The 20,641-nt window shown below is 40.1% G+C and overlaps 1 protein-coding gene across 1 annotated transcript in view; it reads left to right on the top strand.

Moving 5' to 3' along the window:
- Positions 1-20,641, top strand: part of ninl.L (ninein like L homeolog) — a gene marked incomplete at its 5' end in the record, with an annotated part of 80,966 nt that overhangs the window by 58,593 nt on the left and 1,732 nt on the right. The window contains 11 exon segments of the mRNA NM_001092955.1: positions 3,635-4,951; positions 8,044-8,148; positions 8,609-8,678; positions 9,824-10,108; positions 12,271-12,522; positions 12,915-13,199; positions 13,321-13,395; positions 16,733-16,846; positions 18,187-18,300; positions 19,225-19,437; positions 20,092-20,205. Of these exon segments, the coding sequence (NP_001086424.1) occupies positions 3,635-4,951; positions 8,044-8,148; positions 8,609-8,678; positions 9,824-10,108; positions 12,271-12,522; positions 12,915-13,199; positions 13,321-13,395; positions 16,733-16,846; positions 18,187-18,300; positions 19,225-19,437; positions 20,092-20,205 (2,944 nt within the window).

Below are 20,641 nucleotides of genomic sequence, written 5' to 3'. Positions count from 1 at the left end.
AAAAACCGTAAGTAATCATGCCATAAGTCACTGACCATCAGATTGGGCCTCCAAAAGTGCAATTGGGTATCCTCCCTATATGACCTTCAAACTGGGCAGCACTCACTTTGGCTTCATAGTTTGAGAAATATTGTGATGCAGGCTGCCAGGGGATGATGGGAGTTTTAATTTACTGACTGCTGGAGACAGGTGGAAAGCTGAAGATTTTATTCAGATAAATAGGCCCCACACTGAATATTTTGTCCCAGTCCCTGAGACTAATACAGTACCTTAAGACAAGTAAATATTCTGTCACTAGCCCATATCCAATGAGAGAATAACATATAATGTGCCCAAAACATTATAAAACTAGGGATGGCGGATGGGCGAATTTTTTCCCCTTGTTTCACCGCGGAAATGACGCCTATAGACTTATATGGTGGTGTGCGTCAAAAATTTTGCCGCGCGACAATTTTTTTGACGCCCATAGACTTTAATGGACGTCGGCGACAATTCACTGGCGGCAAATTTTTGGCAAAACGAAACGGCTCAGATTCGCCCATCCCTATGTACAACCACTTTTATACAGAAGGACCCATACCTTGCTTGAGTCATATTGATGTTTATAGACTAGCACCATCTGGTGGTCATCTGTGGTAAATATTAAATTCAAGTTAAAGATATACAGTACATACCTTCTTGCATGCCAATAAACTTTAGTTTAGGTATATTTGTCCTTTAAGCTTGTATATACTTTAAAAACTGGTGTAAAAGTAATACAAAAAAACAGGTTTACAGACACTAGGCATCTCATTTGACGCTTGCTTGTGTGGCTGCAGGCTGGAAGCCAAGTGCTATTTTTATAACTTGTAAATGGAACTAGGCCACACAAATAGCAGTTTTGCTGCATTTTTGGGGTCAATCAGTTGCCTTTGAAATGCATGGGTGATCAAGACAATTTAGCCCTTTAGGGATGGCGTGTCGGACTGGAACACCAGGGGCCCACCCAAAAACCTTAGACTAGGGGCCCATTCTCAGTACTATTATTCTTCCTTTCCTCACTCAACCTCTATTCTCCTAGTCTCTTCTTAACATACTATAATCCATTATTCCATCTATTTAGTCTCTTTTTCTTAAAGAAATTGGGAATGACCATGAAATAGGCCAAATGTTTAGCAGCATGAGGGCCCACTGACACCTGGGCCCACCGGGACTTTTCCTGGTATCCCGGTGGGTCAGTCCAACACTGAGGGATGCACCAAATCCATTATTTTGGATTTGGCCGAACCTCCAAATCCTTCGTCAAAGATTTGGCCGAATACCGAACCAACTCCTAATTTGCATATGCAAATTAGGGGTGGGAAGGGGAAAAAAATTGTACTTCCTTGTTTTGTGACAAAGTCATGCGATTTTCCTCATGCAAATTAGGATTCGGGTTCGGCCTGGCAGAAGGATTCGACCGAACACGAATCCTGCTGAAGGCCGAATTCTGGATTCGGTGCATCCCTATTAAAAATATTAAAATAATTATACCTTTTTGCAGGGATTTATAATTTCATTTTATTTTTTATAAAATGTGTAATGTATTTTACGTCCCATAAAATTGTCCTTAGTACAACTGAAGATAGTTGCCCTTTGAAGAGAAGGTGCCTTGATATCTTTAGAATTAAAGATGGGATGACAAAAAGCTGGAGATAACAGTTTTGTATTATTTTAATTGTGTTTGTGTGTATATATAACACAATTATATATTGTACCTCGGAGTTCCATGACCAGTATAAAAACACTCTGCCTTCGGCCTCGTGTTGTATATGGTCATGATACTCCTCAGTAACTTATAATATCCTTATATTTTACAAGAGGTGGTACTTTATTCAAAAAAATATAAAAAAAAATATATATATATATATATATATATATATATATATATATATATATATATATATATATATATATATATATATATATATTCGTATCATTCAATGTCTTTGGATGTAAGAGGGTGGCAGAACGATTTTCACTGGTGTGTAGTAACTTTAATTTGTGTGGTTATGTAAAAAGCTGAATCAAATATAATGTACATCAAGAAGGGACGAGGTAGTGTTGCATAGGTGATTCCATCCCATGGGGGAAAAATGCCCCAGAGAATAAATGAAACACTTGTAGGTAAACAAAATACAGGTATGGGACCTGTTATCCAGAATGCTTGGGACCTTGGGTTTTCCAGATAACCGATCTCTCTGTAATTTGGATCTTTATACCTCAAGTCTACTAGAAAATCATGTAAACATCAAATTAACCCCAATAGGATGGTTGAGCTTCCAATAAGGGTTAATTGTATCTTAGTTTGGATCAATTACAAAGTACTGTTTTACTATTATTATTATTATTATTATTATTATTATTATTATTTATCATCATTATTATTGAGAAAAAGGAAATTATTTTTAAAATTTTGGAGTAGTTGGATAAACTGTAGTTTATGGGAGACGGCCTTTCTGTAATTCAGCGCTTTCTGTATAACACGTTTCCGAATAACGGGTCCCATACCTGTACTGAACAATAAATCTACCCTTGATACCAGCCAGTCTACCCTGCAGGGCACATTATGTGATTGTAGTTTACATCACCTCCTTCTATTTGACCCACTATCCCACCCCTGCAAAGTGATAGGTACCCTGTGCTCTTCTTTTTGTGGGGTAAATAATAAGCACATGTACAGGGCAGGGTTGTTTCATTACTAGTAATCCATGTTACCCATTTAGCAGCCTATGTTTGAAAGCAAATATTAAATTGGTTACCAAGGGTAACTAGACTTGTAGCAAGAGCTTTGCACCTGTTATATTTCCATTAAGAAATGAATACACGGAACACTAAAGGATTGATGATGCCATTTCGATACTGAAGTAAAACCGCAGAAATTCAACCAGTGCATTCATTTGTATGGCTTTGGTCTTGACACAAATATTTACCCCTTTCATTTTCTTCCCTTTGTAATGTTTGCATTGCTTACCTCACACATTCCACTCAGTATGTTGTTAAGAAACTCATGAAGTATATAGTAATATGGGCTGACGGCACAAGGATGACACATTACCTGTTGTGCCATCAGCTCTGCATTTGTAAATGTTGTTCAATAGTCGGCATGGACAAAGCATGTGAAAGTGAAATGCTACCAGGAAGGTGGTCGGCTAAGTTTAGGAGAGTCTGACATCAACATAGGGGTTGCTGGGTTCATACACACTAGGGTTTTAGTTGGCCAATAAATTCTCTTACTCACAAGCTGCTTATATATGTTTGTATTATATGTGACAAATAACAAAGAACAAAAAATAAGGGTAAAACATAAAGCACAGAAGGGGTGTTATGGCACACATTCTGAAAGATTAAGTCCAACAAATAGCCCAAACCAGTAAACCTCAAACTACTAAGCTCTAAAGAAATAACAGAGCAGAGTTACTGTACCTTCCCAAGTATTTAAATCCCTTTCATCTATATGAATATTTAGAAATCATTTTCAACCTGTCCGGTAGATTTGACCTTTTTATTATAAAATTCAAGTTCTCCTCATGGTGTGTGCCGAACCCCTCTGTTGAAAAGATGAAGCGTGAATTGAAATCTAATTTAGGTGAACTTCCACATTGTTTATCTATAGGCAAGAGGCAGAAGAGGAGCTGAATGAAAAGCTGGCAGCAAGCGAAGCTCAGTGGGCTGAACACTGGCAGAACCTATTGCAGCAACACTACAACGAAAAGAACGAGGCTTTGGAAAAGTATGAACTGGCCAAAATATCATGGAGAGAGGAGCAGCTCCGGGAGAGGAATCTCTGGGAAGAGCGAGAGAGGACGTTACTGGCTCAATGCAGAAAGGAACAGCTTAAACAAGAGGAAAAGCACAGTGAGGAGCAGGCTCATATCTGCAAAACCTTTGCTATTGAGAAGGAAGAGATAGAAAGTCAATATAAAATACAGATGAATCGGCTAAACAGGGAAATTAAGAGTTTAAGTTCATGCTTGGAAAGTAGAGGTAATGACAGCACCATGACCGCAGACAGGGGACCATCTGGTCAATATTTGAATTTGAACTCTGATGATAAAGACCATTCAAACAAGACAGAAGTGGTTCATTTTATAAAGCAAGATGAACTATCAGAGACAACTGGGCAGCTTACAGAGACCCCAAATCCTCAGTGCGCTCAGATTTTATATTGTTTAAAGGATGTGGATGAAAAACTGTCTCTTTTGAAGAGGACAGAGGAGAGCGCTGAGGTGAAGCTACACAAGATGGAGTGTGTGGTCTCCTCATTAAGAGCTCAGCTGCTGGATGACATAAAAGAAACCGAGGCTCTTCTGAAAAAGCATGGCTACTTGGAGGAAGAAAAAGCACAATTAAGCCGGCAGTTAGAAGCCATGGAGGAAGAGCGCCTTTTGTCAGAGGCTAAACAAAATCAGCTAATGGTTGAACTGTGGGAAAAATGTGACTACATCAAAGTGCAGGATTCCAAGCTCCAGCTCATTTCCAAGGACAATGAGGAACTCGAGAAACAGGTGGCGGCGCTAACAGGACAGGCGGTGGCATTGGAGCACAAGCTGAATGCATTCAGTGGGAAGTATCAGGAGATGACAGCACGCCTCTCAGAAGCTATTGACGGAGTAAGCTCAGAACAAAATGTCTGCCACACACAGGATGGGGATCCTACAAATGAAGGCATCTTAATGGAAGAGCTCCTTGCTAGAAATACATTGTTGTCTCGGCAGCTTAGCAATAAAGAGGAAGAAGTATACGTCTTACAAAGGGAAATGAACGAAATGGTCAGACAGTTCCAGGAGCTGGAAATAGAGGCCATTAAGTACCCAACTGATGCAAATCAGGAGAACAAGGAGGAGAGGGACAGTGTCATAGACAAGCTTGTTGAGCTGGAAGACTTGGTGCGGCAATTGGAGAGAGAAACCGAAACAAGTCAAGATGACAGGTTTGAAAAATACCTTTTGCATGTTAATGAAATGGCATGAATCACTATTAAGCCACTAAATGATCTGAGTCCATGCACACCCAGCAGATAGCACTGCTCCTCTGAGAAGAATCCTTTGCTTAGTGCTGTCACCACTTACAACACTTGCCTGACTGTTCCTTTACCCACTAACCGCACCTTTTCTACAAATTAATCACTTACCTGTGTCAAGAGTGTTTATCTGTAATGTCTTAGGATCAGGGCGCACGCTCAGATTTGGGGAGATTAGTCGCCCGGCAACAAATCTCCTCTTCTTCGGGGCAACTAATCTCCCTGAACTGCCTCCCACCGGCAATTTGCATTCTAGCCGGCGGGAGGCAGTTCGGAGAGATTAGTTGCCCTGAAGAAGAGATTTGTCGCCGGGTGACTAATCTCTCCGAATCTGAGCGTGTGCCTTGACCCTTAAGATCATACTAATTTAATACTTTTCTAATTTGGATTGTATTCCTTAATACCGTCCTTGTTCTGGCCTTTTTGTGTCCCTGATAAATATTGATATTTCATACACTTGGTCATGTACTCTTATCGGCCATTGTGCTCCACCCTGCAGCATCTTAATACTACTAACAAATGGCACAGGTTCCGCTCTAACAAATAATTTAAATAATAAGATTCCTTTAATGTTTGTTGGGGGGGGGCACTTTATACTGTTTTTAATCTTAAGGTTTTAACCATAATTAATTTGTTAAATTATATTAAATTTTTTTAAGCTTTTTATAACAAATGACACTGTTTTGTACGATAGTCAAGAAATGTAATGTATTTGTATATCTGTTTTACAAATATGGTGTAAGGCTTCCATTTATAATCGGTTTTTTAGCATTTTGAATGATACAAGTATGGGACCTTTATCTAGAAAGCTTTGAAAATATTGGAATACAAATTTTTTTTTTGGCCTTTTTTTAAAAATCTATTGCTCTGTAATAAACAGTAGCTTGTACTTGATGGAAACTAACCTATATGAATCAATATTGGTGGCAAAACAATCCTTTAGTTCATGGATCCCGGGCTGCGGGGATACACAGGCTGGGAATCTGCTCCTGTGTTGCTGTTCGATGTGCCTGCACCTGAATACATTGCCTCGACTTGGGAGCAGGTGGGAGTAGCGGTTTCTGTGCGAAATGCAAAATCTCGAAGCCGAAATCCGCCATGTCTGTCGGCAATTGAGCTGACGAAATGTAATCGGGCGCAGGTACATTTAGCAGCAGCTTTTATACTTCTTCTCAGGCGAGATCCATCAGCGTCTGGCACTTTCCTAAATGTTTTTAGTAGCATTAAGTAATTTTGCGAAGCATTATTGACTTACCCATAAAACCTGAGGTCCTGATAATTCTAGATATTAAATCTGTTAAATTGGAGATTTTATGGCAGGAACTTTAGTCCAGGAGCTTCACTTTAAAGGGGTTGTTCACCTTCAAACACTTTTTTTTCCAGTTCAGTTGGTTTCAGATCGTTCACTAGAAATAGACTTTTCATTTTTCACCTTCTAAAGCAGCTCTGGTGGGAGGGGTCGCCGACTCTTTAACTGTTTAAAATTGATACATTCAGTTGATACATTTGTTATCTTTGTCCCTGCTGAGCAGAATCCCTGAGTTTCATTAAAGGTGGCTGTTATATTTGATACATTATGCTTATATTCCACAGATGCTGCTGAGAAATATATCAACTAATAGAGCAAATTGTAACAGTTCAGAATGCTCCTGGATCACAACTTTTAACTTAAATTTTGGGAAAATGGTAAAAGATAAAAAAAGCAATTGGGAAAAAAAGTCTTTTGTTTATGGTGAACAATCTGGAAAGTGAACTGAGAAAAGTGTTTTTGGAAGATGAACAACTGCTTTAAAGTTTCTGGATAATGCATGCCATACCTTTTGATTATAAAATGAAACCTTTTCTTTCAGACCTTTTTGGGTTTGTGCTTTCCATCATTAGAGTACAACATTTGTGGAGTCCTTCTTTAAATAAAGAGCACCTATCATACAAAAGTATTGATCTGAAATAGGCCATGCTGGGGCATACACATAAGTAAGTGATCCTGCTTTCTCAGTGTGGGTTGACCCATTCAACATCAAGTGCCTTTTATGTAAACCAGGAGACCTATGTGCATGAATGTGCCCCAGTATGGCCATCCAGCTTGGCGTGGGCTCCTTGTGTAGAAGTGCAGATTTCAGCATGGGCCTATTTCTGCACAAAAGCTGTTGTTTTTCCCATATGCCCATATGGAGTACGAGCGTTTTTAGGGGGCAAGAAAATGCATTTAGATCCAATTGTGCACTTAAATACGCGTCATACTTTTCAGCCTGGACCCCCTTCAGTGTTGCTCAGGCCCCATCCCCCCAAGAGCTAGGGTTGCTAGGGTTTTATATGAAAAAAACACAACCTTCTTACATTTTTATCTTATTGCGTGTTAATAACCTTTACATCAAACCTCATTTCTACTATCAGACTGGTGGCCACTCTACTAGGAGCTCCAGCTTTGCAATTTAGGAACTGCTGCTCTTAATATGCTTAAAGTTAGTTGCCTCTGAAAGTTACATAGCAAGGGTTGGACTGGCCTGCCAGCATACTAGAAGATCTTTTAGGGCCCCAATTGCTAATGGGCCCCAGTCTTGGGAAAATACCCATTTGCCTGATTTCCACCATAAACCTAAATAACCTCTATACAGTTTGGCATTGTCTCCTTCTAACTGGCCCTGGATGTCAGGCCCTAGGAGGCTCAAGTCTGACATTGTTCTATTTTTTTGATCCTTCACGAGTGGCAAAAAAGTTTGGATTACAGAAGTAGCTATAAATTTATTTTATCAATTGGGAATGGGTGTTTTTTGATGATGTTACAAAATGGGGGGGGGGGGAAAGTAGTGAACTTCATGGAGATTAGTTGTGATAAAATATAAAATGTGCTTCAGGATATTCGTTGGTTGTGTCCTGGTAAGTATAGTCCATTACTGGCTTCTATTTCTTTATCTTGAACTTAAGCCATTTTGCGGCATACGTATGTGAAGCATTTATCACTTACATTTCACAGTTGCCTAATGGAGTATTTCTTTATGTAGGATGGAGCTCTGCCGTCTGACTGAGGATAACGGCTTACTCAGAAACAAACTGGAAGGGCTGCAGAAAGAGGTTCATGACTTTGAAGATCAAGCTAACAAACACAGGTAATAACAGAAGATCTCCTCTCCTCATTGGCAAGTGCTGGTCAGTGCAACCAACTTACCTGCATTGGCGGTTCTTGTTAGATGGGAATAGGAACCACTGGACTCAAGGCAGAAGAATGCAGGGTTACCCCTTGCTGTTTATTTCATGCGAACATGCAACGTTTCGGGGCAATCACCTTTATCAAGCTTGCCCCGAAACGTTGCACGTTCGCATGAAATAAACAGCAAGGGGTAACCCTGCATTCTTCTGCCTTCAGTGCCAGTGTTACCTATTTCCATTGAAGCATTGGGGATTGCCGTACCCTCTTACATTGTGCACCGGGCGATCCAGCAGAGGGAGGGTTAAGAGTGTGCGCGGCTTTTCCTGTTTTCAGTCTGGTTCTTGTTAGACCCTAGACGGAATCAATTATAAGTGCTTTTTTCCTCCTTGGTCTCATATAAGTACTATATTTATTTGCAGGAAGGAGGTGGAACATTTAAAGAAAGAAAAAGAGAAGCTAGTGTGTGAGCTGGAGGAGCTTAACAAACAGGTGGGCAATTCTGTTGTGTCGAAGAAATCTTTTTAACACCCATACACTGTCAAGAAGCTGCTCATTCATTTTAATTGGGTTGTTTACCTTTAAATTAACGTTTACTATGATGTAGAGAGTGATATTCTGAGACTTTGAAGTTGTTTTTGTATTTTTTTGGTGTTTTTTTGTTAGCTTTTTATTCAACAGTTCTCCGGTTTGCAGTTTCAGCAAGCTGGTTGCTAGGGTCCAAATTACCCCAGCAACCATGCATCGATTTGAAGACTGGGATATGAATAGGAGAGGGCCTGAAAAAAGGAGAGTAATAGAAAGTAGCAATAACAATAAATGTGTAGCCTTACAGTGCGTGCGTTTTTTGAGATGGAGTCGGTGATCCCCATTTGAAAGCTGGAAAGAGTCAGAAGAATAAGGCAAATCAGTCAAAAACTATAAAAAAGAAAAAATGAAGAAGGCCAATGAGAAAAGTGAAAATGAAGGCCAATTGAAAAGTTGCTTATAATTAGCCATTATAAAGTTAACTTGAAGGTGAACCACCCTTTTAATGGGAACTAGTTGGTGTGGCAGAAAACACTAGTTTTCTGATCAACACTGGTGATAGGTGGATTTCCAATACAGGTATGGGATCCGTTATCCATAAACCGTTATCCAAAAAGCTCTGAATTACGGAAAGGTCCTCTCTTTAGACTTTTCAAAATTTAAAACTTTTAAAAATAATTTCCTTTTTCTCTGTAATAATAAAACCGTACCTTGTGTAATTAATCCTTATTGGAGGTAAAATGATCCTATTGGTTTAATTTAATGTTTACATGATTTTCTAGTAGACTTAAGGTATGAAGATCCAAATTATGGAAAGATACATTCTAAGGAAACCCCAGGTCCTGAGCATTCTGGAAAATGGGTCCCATACCTGTAGTACTAATGGCAGGCTCCTCCACTGAGTCCTAGTGAATAGCTACTGTCTGCAGTGTGACATTTCATATATACATGATGACATGGGACATAAACCTTATGCCAGCATTCCAATTTAAATTTTTCATTAACAAACCTGTTATATGGTAAATATGATTAAAGTAATTGTGGGGAGTTGAACATAGGTTGTTCATATGAAATCATCCTTTCTAAGTTAATTCCCTGTTTCTATTCAGAGTCAGAAATATCAAGAGGAAGCACGCCTGTTGAATGCCCAGAGCCTTCAACTGAGTAATGCCATTTTGGATCTGACTGCTCAGAACAAACAGAACCAGGAGACAATGCAGCAGTTGTCCAGCAGTCTGCGAGACATGGCCCAGCAGAAGGAAGAGGCCGCTGCTTCTGTGACACAATTGCAAGAAATGATGTGCAGACTTGAGCAAGCAAATGTTCAGCAGGAGGCCGAGAGTCAGGGGCAGAGAGATCAGCTGGAGAAAGATCTGCAGAGGTTTAAGGATGAGGTAAAGGAAATGCAAACAAAAACATTCAAGTTTATAAGAATTGTTAATTTATGTGTTGATCCATGCAAAGTCCATCAAAGCTAACACCTCCTTCTGTCCAAGGTACATTTTTCTCACTGCTTGGGATATGTTTACATATAGAAACTTGTGTTTGCAGTCACTGGGGCTCATTTATCAACACTGGGCAAATTTGCCCATGGGCAGTTACCTATAGCAACCAATCAGTGATTAGCTTTTTGAAGCCAGCTACAAGTAGAACAATGAATGCAGCAATCTGATTGGTTGCCATGGGTTACTGCCCAGGGGCAAATTTGCCCAGTGTTGATAAATGAGCCCCAGTATGTCCCCACTTCTTGACAAGCATAATGCTTAAAGGGGTGGTTCACCTTTAAGTTACTTTTTAGTTTGTTGTAGAATGACCCATTCTAAAGGTGTCAATATGGGGGGGTTTGTGGATGCACACCTAAGGCCAATTTCAAAAAGTATAATTTCAAAAAGTATAAAGCCCTGTCTAAGTAATTCAAGTAAATATGCCAGTGCATTTAATTTTGAAACAGGGTTTTTTTGTTACAAAGTTATGATCATAATATTGATAAGCCACCATACCACGTCAAGGTAAAACCCCACATGGTGGTCCCTAACTTATTTATCTTTAGTCATAGTAAACAAGGTACATTACCTCTCTGTAGTAGCAATTCTTTGTATAAACATCTCCTGTGCCTTGGTTTCAACTCTGTGCTAGATCCTCCCCCGCCAACTTGCTGAGCGGCTTTTAAGAGGGAGAGACTGCCTTAACCAACGCCCATTTTAGAAAAGTAGAAATCAGGTGTTGTAATTAAAATCAAGGTAGAGTGATATGTGCAGTTGCACAATAGTGTGTATACATGTGTAAGTGAAAAGTGAAAGTATGTATGGTAGTGGTAAGGGAAAGTGTATGTGTATTTGGGAGTATATGTGTAAGAAAGCATAGAATAAAAGAATGTAAAGAAGAAATAAATGAGAGACATAATAACAGGGCTTTATACTTTTTGAAATTATACTTTTTGAAATTGGCCTTAGGTGTGCATCCACAAACCCCCCCATTCTAAAGGTGGCCATACACAGAGAGATCCCCTCGTTTGGCGATGTCGCCAAACGAGCGGATCTCTCCCCGATATGCCCACCTTGAGTAGGTCCTAGGGCCCAACGATCGGATCCTAACGAATAGTAAAAGTGTGGTCGGATTGCGGGACCGCATCAACGGACAGATGCAGCCGCGATCCGACATGATTTTTAGTCCCTTCCAATCGAGATCTGCTCGAAAGTCGGGGAAGCCCATCGGGGGGGCCCTATACACGGGCCAATAAGCTGCCGACTCAGTCTGTCGGCAGCTTTTATTGGCCCGTGTATGGCCACCTTAAGAAACTTTTCAATTGGTCTTCATTATTTATAATTTTAGAATCAATTGCTGTTTTCTTCTGACCCTTATTTTTGATATAACAGCACTTCTGACCCTTTCCAGCTTTCAAATGGGGGTCACTGACCCCCCCCATCTAAAATAAAAATTCTTTGTAAGACAATACATTTATTGTTACGTTTTTATTATCTTTCTTTTCAGGCCTCTCCTATACATATTCCAGTCTTGCTAGGTTAATTTTGTCCGTAGCAACCAGATTGCTGCAACTGCAAGATGGGTAGCTGCTGAATATAAAGCTAAATAACTCAAAAACCACAAATAGTGAAAAAAAAAATGAAAACCAATTGCAAGTTGTCTTGGACTATCACACTCTACTTCATAGACATCATAATTTAAAAGTGAACAACCCCTTTAAGACCGTCTTTGTCATTCTCCATATATAAAGTTATTTGTCTAGTCACTTTTTAAACCTCAATATACATATAGTGAAAGTTACATAGCGGGCTGTCATGTGTTCACTAATCTGTCTTATTGCACATTCTGAGGGATTCTAATTTACAGGGAGAAACATGGAATCCTAACACTGAAACAATGTGCACTGGCAGCATGGGAAAAGGCATTAGAGTTTGTATATATCATGATTATAAGACTGGCTTTAGGGAGAAAAGGGCATTCGTTGTTGAGTTTGTGATATTTGAAATAACCTCAGAAATAAGACGCTTGCAAAATTAATTTTCTTAGCCATATTCATAACTGTCCCATTCAGAATCAGAAATACCAGGATGAGCTACACCGGCTGAATGCACAGACCCTACAACTGAACGCCTCTGTTGCGGATCTGAGTGCATGGAAAATGGAGAAGCAGGAGACCTTGCAGAATTTAACCAGCCAACTTAGAGACGTGACGCAGCGAGAAGAAGCGGAACAAGCTGAAGGGACACGACTGCACAAAGTACTCAGTGCTCTGGAGAGAGAGAAGGATCGGCTTGAGCATGAGCTGGATGTGTCCAAAGAGGAGGTACATGTCATAACAGCAGGACACACTATAGAACTAATGTACCTTAATCCTAGGACTTCTTTATCTGCCTTGTTATACTGCAGCCTTAGCCGAGGACAGATATCTGCTTCTGAACATGTCCATTTTGTGTAATCTGTTTATTCTATTCACTGGGTGGTCCTAGGAGTAAACTAGCGGTGAGAAGATTGGTTGACTTATACAGTGGGTCCATTAAGCTTGAGCTGGGCTTCTAGTACATGGCATTTGTTTGGGGATCAGTCATCAGTCTGATTAAATAAATGGTGGAGGGGTAAAATAAGAGGCTCTTCATAATAAGCTAGTACTCAACATAAAGATAAATGATATCCGTAGCAATGGAACATGGATTTGATACATAAATGCCTCCCTTTCAGTGCCAGAAATACAGAGAGGAGCTGCGCCAGCTGAATACACAGAGCTTGCAACTGAGCTCTTCAGTATCTGATCTGAGTGTCCAGCATTCTGGGAACCAGGAGGTCATTCAGCAGCTCAACAACAGGCTGAGAGAGGTGACCAAGCAGAAGGAAGATGCAGCGGCTGTTGTGGAACAACTGAAAGACGTGTTAAATACTCTGGAGAGAGAGAAACTCCAGCATCTTGCGGCCTGGCAACAAGAGAGAAATCAGCTGGCTCAGGAGCTGCGCACCTCTAATGAAAAGGTAAAACCATTCCACATTTCATTATAAAGTATCAAATAAAAGTGACAGAACCCAAGGTACTTTCTGTTACATCACATTCACAAATCATTTCCATGTTCTATTTCTTTAATGCGTGAGGCAGATGGAAAATCACACGCAGAAGCACATGCGAGAGAAGGAAGGGCTCCTAAGTGGGTTACATGAAAGCAACAAACAGGTGAGAATGTTATATCCGCTTTTCAGCATTTTCCCATTGTGACAAGGCAACAGATCGACCCTCTTCATTGGCAACGGGAAGATGCTGACATTCCTTATTGAGCAGCAGCTGTATAGATACAGGGTATAATTGCTGATATACACTGTAGCTAAGCTTGCTTCAGATTCCTGAGACGATGTATTTATTATATTTCTTATCATACAAAATATGCCCTCCTGGAAGCAGGCTTGCACAGCAGAAACTTTGTTTTATCAGTAGCAAACCCACGGTATTCCCACAGTTTTTGCAATTTTAACTGTTATTTGTTTTATATATGAACCTGAATTACAAAGATGTATAATTATGTTACTTGTGCAGTTCTTGCCACATTTGTGCAGTGTAAATAAGGAACAACCCTGTAATGTGTAGTAAATGTAGTTGAAGTGTGCTTCAAAAGGGGATTAGGCTCCTTGCAGCCCCGGGTGCAAGCCGTACCCCCTGCCAGGGCAAAATATGCATATATCAAATAAAGCAGCAGCACTCCGGTATTGTTGAAAAACTGTAAAACTTTACTCAAATGCCATTCTGGCTTTGTCAAGCCAGAATGGCTTGACAAAGGGCCTGCGTAGCCCGAAACGTTGCCTATGGCATTTGAGTAAAGTTTTTCACTTTTTCAACAATACCGGAGTGCTGCTGCTTTATTTGATATAAACCCTGTAATATGTGTAACTAGCAGACTAGTGTTACAGTATGACTAATAACAGACAAATACTCCGGGAGTTCAGTGGTGTCCCCTTTAGATGTAAGCACTACTAGCTATATGGATGTATAATACACAAAAGCCATGAATATCCTGTAAATTATATCCTTATAAACGGTGAGTTCTGATGTCATCAGTTATAAACGGTGAGTTCTGATGTCATTTCTGTCACATGACTCACTGAAACTTGTGTATTATAATAAATAAAGTACCCCCAGTTGTAAAATATGAGGATATTAGAAGTTACCTCGGAGTTCCATGACCTGTATAAAAACACTCGGCCTTCGGCCTCGTGTTTTTATATGGTCATGAAACTCCTCGGTAACTTATAATATCCTTATATTTTACAAGAGGGGGTACTTTATTCACTATATAATGATCAAAGGGAGGCCGTAACCAGAGGCCATTTGTCTTGGAAACTGTGCATTGGTAATCCTGGCTGGAACAGTATATTGTCATTTTCTCTGGCAGTGTATTTATACCGGCAGAAAAAATGTCACATCGCATTAGCCTTAAGCAATCATGTAAGGTGCATGTGCTTTGTGAAGCCTCGAAAATAAATGGCTTGGAGAATGTGCAGAATATCCATCAGATCCTTGGGATGGCACTGTAGCATTATTTAGAAATAGGGATGTACCGAATCCAGGATTCGGTTTGGGATTCAGCCTTTTTCAGCAGGATTCGGATTTGGCCAAATCCTTCTGCCCGGCCGATCCGAATCCGAACCCTAATTTGCATATGCAAATTAGTAGTGGGGAGTGAAATCACGTGACTTTTTGTCAGAAGACAAGGAAGTAAAGTTTTCCCCTTCCCACCCCTTATTTGCATATGGAAATTAGGGTTTGGATTCGGTTCGGTATTCAGCCAAATCTTTCATGAAGGATTCGGGGGTTCGGCTGAATCCAAAAAAGTGGATTTGGTGCATCCCTATTTAGAAATACAGGGGTGGGATCCGTTATCCGGAAACCCATTATCCAGAATGCTCCGAATTACGGAGAGGCCATCTACATGATTTTCTAGTAGACATTAGGTATGAAGATCCAAATTACAGAAAGATCCGTTATCCGGAAAACCTCTGGTCCTGAGCATTCTGAATAGCAGGTCCTGTACCTGTATATGGTTTTTGTCTAACAGAATGTGAAAAATAATAAAGTGAATAACAAAGTGAATGAATGGAAATTCTGCCTCTACACTGTGTATATTGTTAGTATGTGAACATTAAATGGAAGAATGCTATGGCATCGTTTCCAACCAGTGGCTCATGGGTAACATCAACCCCTTGGATGTTGCTCTCAGTGGCCTCAAATAGGGTCATTTTTGTTTTGAATTCCAGGCTTGGAGGCAAGTTTTTGTTGCTTAAAAACCAGGTGTACTGTCAAACGGAGTCTCCTGTAGGCTGCCAGCCCACTTACGGGCTAATAAATGTCCAATCACAGCCCTTATTTGGCATCCAGGGCATTTTTCATGCTTGTGTTGCTCCCCAACTCTTTTTACATCTGAATGTGACTCATGGGTAAAAAAGGTTGGGGACCCCTGGCTTAGAGGGAGCATTAACCCTTGGTTCCTAGGTTAAAATTACTGGCACTTCTGTGTTCACTCGGTTTCATAGGAATCCAGACAGTCTCTACTCAGCCTTCATATGCCTTATCCTCTAATATAGAAGTGTACATATTTATGAAACACAAAACACATACGTTTCCCAGCACTTTTGCCCCCTAATTATCACAAATTAACCAAAGCCAAGGCGTTAGAAAGTACATTTTGGGCCTTGCTGTCTTAATGCACAGATATCCTCTTCTGTCCCATTTTTACTTGGACTACAATAATTCTCAGGAAAAAGAGTGGCTATGCCCAAATGGTTCTGTTCTGCATATAGCAATTGCAGTTATTTTTAAAGGAGAACTAAACCCTAAAAATGAATATAACTAAAAATGACATATTTTATATATATTGCACCAGCCTAAAGTTTCAGCTTCTCAATAGCAGCAATGATCCAGGACTTCAAACTTGTCACAGGGGGTCACCATCTTGGAAAGTGTCTGTGACACTCACATGCTCAGTGGGCTCTGAACAGCTGTTGAGAAGCTAAGCTTAGGGGTTGTTGCAAATTATCCAGCAGAAAATGAGGTTGGCCTGTCATGTAAGCTGATGCTACAAGGCTGATTATGAAATTCTGATGCTAGTTGCACTGGTTTCTGAGCTGCCATGTAGTAATTATCTGTATTAATTAATAATCAGCCTTATATTGTGACATTTCTATTCTATGCGTACTGTATATTGTGAGTGGGTCCCTAAGCTCAGTAAGTGACAGCAGCACAGAGCATGTGCAGTGAATCAGCAGAAAAGAAGATGGGGAGCTACTGGGGCATCTTTGGAGACACAGATCTTTACTGCTAAAGGGCTGTGGTTGCCTTGGGCTGGTACCGAAGCCCAAAACATAATGTACAACATTTCTAGGTACTTCTTTAGTTAAGCTTTAGTTATCCTTATATTGTTATATTTTCTAAGGCTGCATTTGTGATGCTAAAACTGCAGTACTGCTACATGATCTTTCTTTAAATACATTTATTTAAAAATGCCACTATGCCTTTTTTGTAGCTTGTTATTATGGACTCTCTCCAGGAAGAGGTTACATCTCTGAGGCAAGAGAAGCAGTCTTTAGGGGAGCAATGTCACAGTCTAACCTCTCAACTCAAGGATGTCGCTGCCCAGGTAAAATGTCAAATATTTTGGTGATGAGACTTCCTAGGGCTGTATATGTTGTGCAGGACAGTGTAGGCATTGCCTGGTTACCAGGCATCACAAGAGGAAAAAGAAAACAAGGATAACACTATAAAGTGCATATTACAGGTATGGGACTTGTTATCCAGAATGCTCGAGGGGGAATAAGGGATCTTTCCACAATTTAAATTTTTAATACCTTAAACGGGATGGTTCACCTTTAAGGTAACTTTTAGCATGGTATAGAATGGCCAATTCTGAGCAACTTTTCAACTGGATTATTCATTATTTTTTTATTTTTTTTTATAGTTATTTGCCATTTTCTTCTGACTCTTTCAAATGGGCGCCCACCTAAAAAGCGAATGCTCTGTAAGGCTACAAATGTATTGTTATTGCTAATTTGTATCACTAATCTTTCTATTCAGGCCCACTCATATTCATATTCCAGTCTCTTATTCAAATCAATCCATGGTTGCTACGGCAATTTGAACCCTAGCTACTAGATTGCTTAAAATGCAAATTGAAGAGCTGCTGAATAAAAAGCCAAATGACTCAAAAACCTAAAATAATAAAATGAAAACCAATTGTAAAATGTCTCAGAATATCACTCTACTGTACATCTACATGCTTAAAGTTCTCAAAGGTGAACAAGCCCTTTAAAGGACCAGTAACAAACATTTTTTTAAAAAAAATTGGTTTGTTTTTAACGAAAAAAAAACCCACCAAGACAGTTTTAACTTTTAATTCGCAAAGCTTTTGTTAAGAAATTACTTGCCAATTCTCTACATGCACTCCTCTTCAGAAATGGCGACAGGGTGACGATCCATTGTGTGGCGCTCAATTTCTCCTCCCTGGCTATCTCCTATAGAAGCCAGGGAGGTGAAATTGAGCAGCGCTCAATGGATTGTCGCAGTTTCTGAAGAGGAGCGTATGCAGAGAATCAGTAAGTCATTTCTTAATAAAAGCTTTGCGAATTAAAAGTTAAAACTGTTCTTGTGGGTTTTTTTTTCATGAAAAAGAAACAAATTTTTTTTTTTTAAAAAAAATTGTTACTGGCCTTTTAAGTCTACTAGGTAATCCTTAAAATATTAACCCAAATAGGCTACTTTTGCTTCCAATAAGGATTAATTATATCTAAATTTGGGTGAAATACAAGGTACTGTTTTACTGTTACAGCCAAAAAGGAAATACTTTTTAAATATTTGGATTATCTGACTAAAAAGGAGTCTATGGGAGTCGGCCTTCCCGTAATTCGGATGGCAGTATAATTGATTCCTTTTAGAGGTATCACATTAGTACATTTATATGTTTTGTCTGTTCTGTTGGCACAGGTCATGAAGATGCACAAGCTGGAACGTGACCTTAAGGTGGCTCATGAGGAGAGCCAGACGCTGAAGAGGAATCAGGCACAATTAAGAGAGACCCTGGCTGAGTGTCAGGATCAGGTACAGTGAACAAAACAGAATCCATTTAGTGAGGGATTTCGAAATGACATTTTTATAAAAGGTTATAATTATGGATCTGTCACATAAAAAATGTTGGATCAGCGCCTAAAGCAAACGGAGACAGAAAAAAACAAACAAAAATATGGTGTAGTATTTTAGGTTCTTTCTGGAGCACCCTGTGCTGGAAGTATAAGTCACTAGTGTGAGTTCCCCTTTAGAAGAAACTTTCGTTTTTGTTCCGGATGTGTATATAGTTAAATCCGTTTTTCCAGAGACCTTCAACAAGTTTGGCTAAAATGCCGACTTACAAGGTTGTAGTAAGTAACACATGTATTTGTAGTCACCAATATTCTCCCCTTCTCCACGGCCACTGTTATCCTCCAACATAAGGATACAAAAATCATCTAATATTTTATTTTTAAAATGCTAAAAAACTTCAAAATATTCAACTCATATTTATTTCCATGAGTCTTGTTCACAAACATGTAAGTCTTTAGCAGGTGTTACCAGTCCGTTCCCAAAGGAGAAGATTTGCTGGCGTTGCTTTCTCCCTCGTGGTGTTACCCCGCAGCTTACTGTGATGTCCCTTCCGCCAGACGTGTTTTACCTATTGGTTCGGTGAAACGCGTCAGGCGGAAGTGACGTCACACCAAGCCGCCGGGGAAACATGGTGCTCCAGAAAGAACCTAAAATACTACACCATATTTTTGTTTATTTTTTGTTTGCTTTATGCACTTTTTATGTGACATTTGCATGCAGCTGAGACTGAAAAGGAACGGCAGGAAAAAGCTATTCTGAAGGACTAACTATTCCTAATTATTGTTAAAGTATGGATCTATGGCAGCAACAGTACCCCACTGATAAACAAAGAACCATATTTGAAATCTTTTTCTTATCCCTTGGACTTTCCTTTTTCATATGCAGTTGCTGGAAGCCAATAGCAAACTTACTCTTGAACAGTCACAGCATATGCGGCAAGTGCAGCAGTTAAAAGAACAGGTCAGCTGTGCGGTTCCTATGGAGCAGGTGACTGAGCTGCAGAACAGACTGCGGGAGGAAGAGCAGAACAGTCTGCAGCTGCAGGACAAGATGAGATTTCATGCTGAGCAGACAAACCGGCTACTGGCCATGCAGCAGGTACACACTGGGGAACGGAGCATGCAGTACTGGCACAGCATAGACATTCTATGGGGAGGATAGTACTTCTGGATTATCAGATTTATAGATTGCAACAGTTTATTGCGTTACTTGTGTAGTAGATTAACGTTTCAGGGGGACAAAGCCTCCCTTTGCTAGGAAACACTGGCTAGGGGACAGTTTGTCACCCCAAAATGTTGAATCTACTACACTGGAGAAGCACCATACTAGTGGAAGAGGGGTACAGACAAGATTCTATCAGAAGGCCTTCCCATAACCCATTCATTGCTTTTTAACAGCATGAAGTGGAGAATTAGTGTTGATCAGAAAGCACGGCATTTAGTGTAGATATTCTGATTAGGGCAGACGGGCAGATCCAGGGAGATTTAGTCGCCTGGCAACTAATCGCCTCTTCTGCTGGGCGACAATCTCCCTGAACTGCCTTCCACCTGTTACAAGAAAACTCCAGTGCACTTGCGTTGTTTCGATTTCCGAAGTCGCCTGAAGTGGCCCCACGAGGAAACTTCGGGAGACTTCAGAAATCGAAGCGCCGCAAGTGCATTGGCCCAGTCGATTTTTCATTTTAGCAGGGGGTAGGCATTTCGGGGAGATTGTCCCCCATATAATTTACTTATTTATAATTTACTATTTAAGGAGGAGCACGAGAAGCTGTTGCGTAGGATGGAAGAGAGGTTGGAGGAGGTGGAAATGGATCTGAAGAATGTGCGGCTCATGCTTCAAGAGAAAGTCAATCAGCTAAAGGAGCAGGTTGGTAGTAGGTTCTTAGCATCCCATAGGCCTCCAATTATACAGCCCTGTGCTAGACTAAAGCTGGTCATACAATAAATTTACTAATATGATTGGATGTACTTATTGGCCAGTGGGATTCACCACCTTTCCCAGTACATACCTGACCAGATCACCCATCAGATACTTTTATTTATTATGGAGTGGATATTTTTTCTGACTAGTAGGGTTGCTGAGTTGGTAGCCAATATTTTCCTCTGTTATGGGTGCTAGTTGTTAGTATACCCTTTGATTGTTGTAGGTTATTATTTGACAATGCATTTTTGTGTGTCTTGCCTGTGGCATAACCTTTGTTAAGAGAAATGTTGAGAAACTGTTGCACGAGGATGTCCTTTTTGAGTCTTTCCATGTTCTCATATGAGGATGTCAGACACTTTAGTAACAGTCACTTATATTT

The sequence above is a fragment of the Xenopus laevis genome, chromosome 5L (assembly GCF_017654675.1).
Source record: "Xenopus laevis strain J_2021 chromosome 5L, Xenopus_laevis_v10.1, whole genome shotgun sequence".
NCBI classification, from domain to species: Eukaryota; Metazoa; Chordata; class Amphibia; order Anura; family Pipidae; genus Xenopus; species Xenopus laevis.
The sequence above is the reverse complement of the archived record's forward strand: the minus strand, read 5'-3'. Positions and strand labels throughout refer to the sequence as shown.